General features: G+C 41.0%; 1 protein-coding gene across 1 annotated transcript; it reads left to right on the top strand.

Moving 5' to 3' along the window:
- Positions 1-1,350: 1,350 nt before the first annotated feature.
- On the top strand, positions 1,351-2,912 carry LOC147888540 (microbial Terpene synthase-like protein 13). Its single transcript, XM_087392311.1, has one exon. It carries the CDS (start codon positions 1,351-1,353, stop codon positions 2,554-2,556), a length of 1,206 nt encoding a protein of 401 aa, XP_087248437.1. The 3' UTR covers positions 2,557-2,912.
- The last annotated feature ends 3,053 nt before the right edge of the window (positions 2,913-5,965 follow it).

Below are 5,965 nucleotides of genomic sequence, written 5' to 3'. Positions count from 1 at the left end.
ATCTCTCTCTCTCCCTCTCTCTCTTGTAAAAAGTAGTCACCCACCGACCAATCTCTCTCTCCCTCTCTCTCTCTCTCTCTCATTAAAATTGAATTTTGAGAGGAGAGTGAAACCACATGAGAACATCATCCATGATCGGATATTCCTACATGGTGCCAAAAATGGCTTCCAAAAATCCTTTAACACCATGTGCATAAAACCAAAGTTGAAAGGGTATATTTTGACTCCTTGTACAAAGGAGTCAACCACTGACCAATCTCTCTCTCTGTCTCTGTCTCTCTTATGCATGTGGTGTAAGAAAATGTCAACATCTGAAGGACAAAAAAAAGGCACTGGCAATACGCAAATTGGAATATTGCTCTTTTTCCACACGTCTTTCTAGCCCTCTGTTCCCTTTAGTACTTCCTTCTCTCTCTCTCTCTCTCTCTCTCTCTCTCTCTCTCGATTTTCCTTGGGAGTCGTTACATGCATTGTAACTTATATTGACCGCATAGTAACTTGTTAATGAATATGAAATTTAATGCCATTATAGAAGGTTGGCCCTTCAAAAGTGGCTTCCAAAATTCCTTTAATGCCACATGAATAAAATCAATGTTGAGAGGGCGTACATACTTACTCCTTAGACCCTCTCTCTCTCTCTCTCTCTCTCTCTCTCTCTCTCTCTCTATCTTTTTCCATACGTGGCTCGCCTCTCTCTCTCTCTCTTCTTGTCTCTGTGTATTGGTTTCTCTTGGTTGCTTCTCCTTGCACTACTTACAAGTTACTTCCAATCCTTGCAAGTTGCAAAGCCTCCAAGTTACAAGTAGTCACCCACCGACCAATCTCTCTCTCTCTCTCTCTCTCTCTCTCATTAAAATTGAATTTTGAGAGGAGAGTGAAACGACATGAGAACATCATCCATGATCGAATATTCCTACATGGTGCCAAAAATGGCTTCCAAAAATCCTTTAACGCCATGTGCATAAAACCAAAGTTGAAAGGGTATATATTGACTCCTTGTACAAAGGAGTCAATCACCGACCAATCTCTCTCTCTCTCTCTCTCTCTCTCTCTTGTGCATGTGGTGTAAGAAAATGTCAACATCTAAAGGAAAAAAAAAAGGCAATGGCGATACACAAATTGGAATATTGGTCTTTTTCCACACGTCTTTCTAGCCCTCTGTTCCCCTTAGTACTTCCTTCTCTCTCTCTCTCTCTCTCTGTCTCTCTCTCTCTCTCTCTCGGTTTTCCTTGGCAATCGTTACATGCATTGTAACTTATATTGACCGCATAGTAACTTGTTAATGAATATGAAATTATAGACACGCATTACTTCAACACGTATGATCGACACAGTGGCCTATATAAGTGTATGGCTGGCTGCTTCCACTTGCACTACTTACTCCGAGGCCTTCCAAGTCCTTTGCAAGCCGCAGTAGTCAGGCAAGAGGGCATGGATAAGCCAACCTTTTCGACTTTGCACCACTCCGAGAAGATGCATCCCCCTGCCCATCCCCAGAATGCCCCCCCTAAAATCGCCCCTCCTACTCAACTAGCAGACGCACAGAGTTTCTACCTTCCCCCGCTCCCTTGCTCAACGCTACCTAAATTGCATCGCCGTTATGATGCTGTCCGAAAGGCCTACGACCCTTGGTTGATAGCTTGTTTGCAGCCACCAAATGAAGCATCCAAGCAGTTGCTCATTCAATCGAACGCCCCATTGTTTGTTTGTTTGGCAATGCCGGATTCGGTGCATCACAAGGTATTGCCCTTGTGTAAGATGATCGCCTTGCTGGGCATCCTGGATGACTTGAGTGAAGATTTGTTGCTTTTGGCCGACGATTTGACGTCAGGAAAGGAGTACTACGACTATATCCTGTCTCTGCTAGAAGGCCGGACTTGCTCCTCCAACAATTACTTGAAGATCAGCGATCTACAGCAATTGTCCCAACAGCTGCTCTATGTATGGACAGAAATCCGCTCCTCCATGTCCTCACGGCTGCAAAAGCGTTTCATTAACAGTGTGAAAGATTTCTTCTACGCCTTACTCCTGGAGTCTCGGTTGTGCCGAGAGAAAGGGATCGTCGATCTTGCAACTTACCAGTCTTTCCGGAAATTCAGCGGCGAGGGCTACGTATTCATGATCATGGCGGAATATGGTAATGATCTGGATCTAGAGGACGAGATTCTTGCGGATCCTGCTATTGTCAGGCTTCAAGAGCTCGTAGCTTATCACATAGCCTATGTGAACGACCTTCTATCCTTTCGGAGAGAATTTTGCGAAGGCCAATATCAAAATCTGCCATCCGTACTCTGCGTCCTCCACAATTACAACCTGCAGGAGTCCATAAACCAAGTCACTAACATGATACACACCTTGGACGACGAGTTTGTAAGTTTGCAAAACAAGGTTCTGAATTCCGATCAGCTGGTCGACAGACCTGGGCTGAGGTCGTATGTGGATGTCTTAGGCTACGTGATGTCTGGGTTCTTGGAATGGGCTTATCAAACTGCGCGATATCACGGCATCAACAATCGTCTCACGCTCCGACATGGATTGGTGAGCTTACTTCACTGAGATCAGACGTTGATCACCCAAACTGACGCGTCGACCTCAGTACAGCACCAACAGTACCAACGTTAACATACCACCTGCTTAAATACAATATTATCGAATAAGACAGCTTTGTCCATGGGTATAGTACCCTACTAAGAAATAAGACAGCTTTGTTTATGGGTATAGTACGCTTCTAAGTGTTCAAGCGGGGTGGGATGGGCTATGAGAGGCAAAAATTTGATCTTCTAAGTCTGTCTATATGTCACAAAATCTCACTATGTATGTGCTATAAAGTAAAATTTCCCTTGCTCGAGGCATGCTGCGTGCATCTGTGTCTACCAAACAAAGAAAAGGTGTTGCTAATCAATTCTTTAAAATCTATTTAGCACAAGAATCCATAGGTGTATAAGGACATGATTATACCATTCTACAAAACAAAGAAAAGGTGTTGCTAATCAATTCTTTATAATATATTTAGCACGATAACTTTAAAAATGAAAATCTCTCTCTCTCTCTCTCTCTCTCTCTCTCACACGCGCGCACGCACATACACACAGACACACACACACACACCTCCCCCATAAAACCATAACATGCATGTCGAGCATCATTTCTTGTCACTCATTCAATTCTTGGTCCCATATTCCTCCTCATTTGCAAAAGATAAATTGTATGCACAAATGATGGGGAAGATGGGGGACCTTATCGAGAATGTTCCAATGAGTTATGTAATCACCTACACATATTTCTATACCCCAACTACTATTGTTCTCACCTGACAAAGATGGTATTGATGTGCTTTCTTTGGTGCAGCAGATTCCTAATGATGAAGGGATAACTTCTTTTACGATGCCTCCATCCATAAATGCCTTGGATTTGTACAATATTATCAAAGCTATAGACTTTATTAATGGGATGCATTTATTAATGTCCTTGAGCTTGAATCTCTTTCTATGCTTGCGCCTCATGAAAAATTTGCTCATTTAATTGATTTTGCTTCATCCTTTGCTCCCTTCATTGCTGGAACTCCTCTTTGGCTTCTTCTTTGGTCTTTGAATCATCTCTTGTTCTTGGATCTTCTTCCTTCACACTAGAATCTTCTACCAGTGTTTCTTCTTGGAGGTGGGGGATTATTGAGTGTGCCCTCATCATCTAATGGTAGCTTCTCACCCAGATTCCTCGCCTTCTACTTGGTCTTAGCCATGCGGGATGGAGAGAGAGAGAGAGAGAGAGAGAAAGAGAGAGAGAGAGAGAGAGAAAGAGAGGGAGAGCGTCTAAAAGCAAGGATGGGATGGGGGATCAGGGGTAAGTGGGAGGGGGTGTGGGAGTGCAGAGCTCTTAAATAATGAAATGAAACTTGAACATGAGACTAAAAAATTATGGAATAAGGATTTGGAACGAGAGTCGAGGCCATTAAAGCATTACAAGTGTGTTTCATTTTAAAGATAGTTTAATAAAGCCAAGCAATATATAATGGTGTGTCTATTTTAATAAAGCATACCAAGCAATATCTAGTGGGTGGAATAGACACATTGGCATATAAACTATGAGTCATGGAGAAATCCAGAGTGAGAAGACAATGCAAAGGAAAATTACAATATTATCAAAGTCTTTTGGCAAGCTGGTGTCACATACACCCAACATGATAGCAAGTGACTTATCACTACAAACAATTATGAAATCCTACTAGTTGTTAACTGAATGAGGAGCAAGGGTTGATTAGGTTTAGGGTGAAAGTGATATTGTATATGACACCTGGAAAAAACATTAGGATTAGCTAGAAAAAACATGCAAAGTGCCAAGGCTAGAGGATCTTGGTGTAGTCCAAGATGGTACTACCATGATATTTTGTAATAACTAGAGTGGCATTGCATGGGTAAAGAATCCAAAAGATTTTGAGAGGTCAAAGCACATTGACATCGCTACCATTTCACACAACATCAGGTGGGCGAAGGAACTGTTCATCCTGTTCATTCTTTCTTTGAGAACTAGGGCCTTGCCTTTGTCAGAAGTTTGAGAATTTCAAATTCTACCTATTTTTTTGTGATTGGAGACCATCTAATGATAGATGAGTGTTGAAGTATGGGTCATTGGGCTGGTCATCATCCATGTACATATGTTGTCACATATGCTCATATATTGTATACAGGGGTCGATGGATAGGAGGATAGAGACTCTAAAAGGGATCTTATGTTCCTATGCGAATAGTCCTTATGGACTTAAGGCAACCCTCATTAGGGTTCTGAATATATTGTATCATGTTTATAGTTTTAGGATGATCGAAAGTGTAATTTTAGTATCATGTTATAATTTTAGATAATAAGCGTAATATATTGTACCATGTTTATAATTTTAGTATGATAGAAAGTGTAATTTTGTATAGCCAATTGTGTGTTCTCTCTCATCCTCTTTGTTGTGTCCATTTAGTGCTGGGTTGTATGCCCTCATTCACGGATGCAATGATGCATTAATATTTTTTCTTATAGTAATACATCTAGTATGAGACAACAATGTGGTGTACAAAGTTTAGAGGGTGCAGTGTAGTTAAATAAGGCCGCAGCGATGCTCAATGTAGCAAGAGCTATGTTGATTGAAAAGATGCAAGGGCTGCAATGTTTGTATTAAATGAAAATAAGTAAGAGCTATATTAAATGAAAAAGAAGCAAGCTCAAAATAATTCAGTTGTCTGCTATCTTGGAGGATGAAAAGAAAAGAAAACATCAACACGAAACGGTGTCACATGTTGTTCATGCTCTACAAAAGCAATTGGAATGTTCAAAAATGATTTATGAACTTTTGAAGTGTGGATTCTTAATGGAAGAGCCTATATGCTGCAAGTTAGAGGTAGAAATAGTGGCCCTTAATAGAATACTTGCTATTCTAGAAAGCAATTTGCACTCCTCATTGGTATTGGCATCTAATGTGGTGTTGCTTTGTAGGTTAATTGAGGGATTCTCTGTCTGTGTAGACCTAATTGTTTCCAAGTGTAAATCTATTTACTTACATTGTTTCCTCCTAGTTTTATAGGAAGACACAAAGAATTTACTTGAAGAAATGGAAGTCTCTATGAGCATGCTCTATTATAGCATATGTATAGCAGCTCACTAGTCATAGTTCCTACACCTCCCAATGCTTGGACATCCAACATGGACACTATCAAGATTGATAGCGCTTGCATTGCATGCAACATGTCCTTGAATGACATGTAGTGCATGCTCCCATGTGCACACCCATACCATCTAATATGCTTTACAACCATGTGTTAAAAAAAGAATGAATGTTTGCATCATAGTTGCCCGCAAACTCTCACCACAGCTACAAAGTGGATGGTATTGGGGTGCCATATTGGTCCCTCCATCAATTACTGTTGAAAGGGCATGTTCTTTAGTAATCGCCCCATCACTCAGATGTACCACATATTATCACTTTG

Source organism: Dipteris shenzhenensis, chromosome 21 (genome assembly GCF_047967505.1).
Source record: "Dipteris shenzhenensis isolate YYH24624 ecotype China chromosome 21, Dip_SZ_1.0, whole genome shotgun sequence".
NCBI classification, from domain to species: domain Eukaryota; kingdom Viridiplantae; phylum Streptophyta; class Polypodiopsida; order Gleicheniales; family Dipteridaceae; genus Dipteris; species Dipteris shenzhenensis.
The sequence above is the reverse complement of the archived record's forward strand: the minus strand, read 5'-3'. Positions and strand labels throughout refer to the sequence as shown.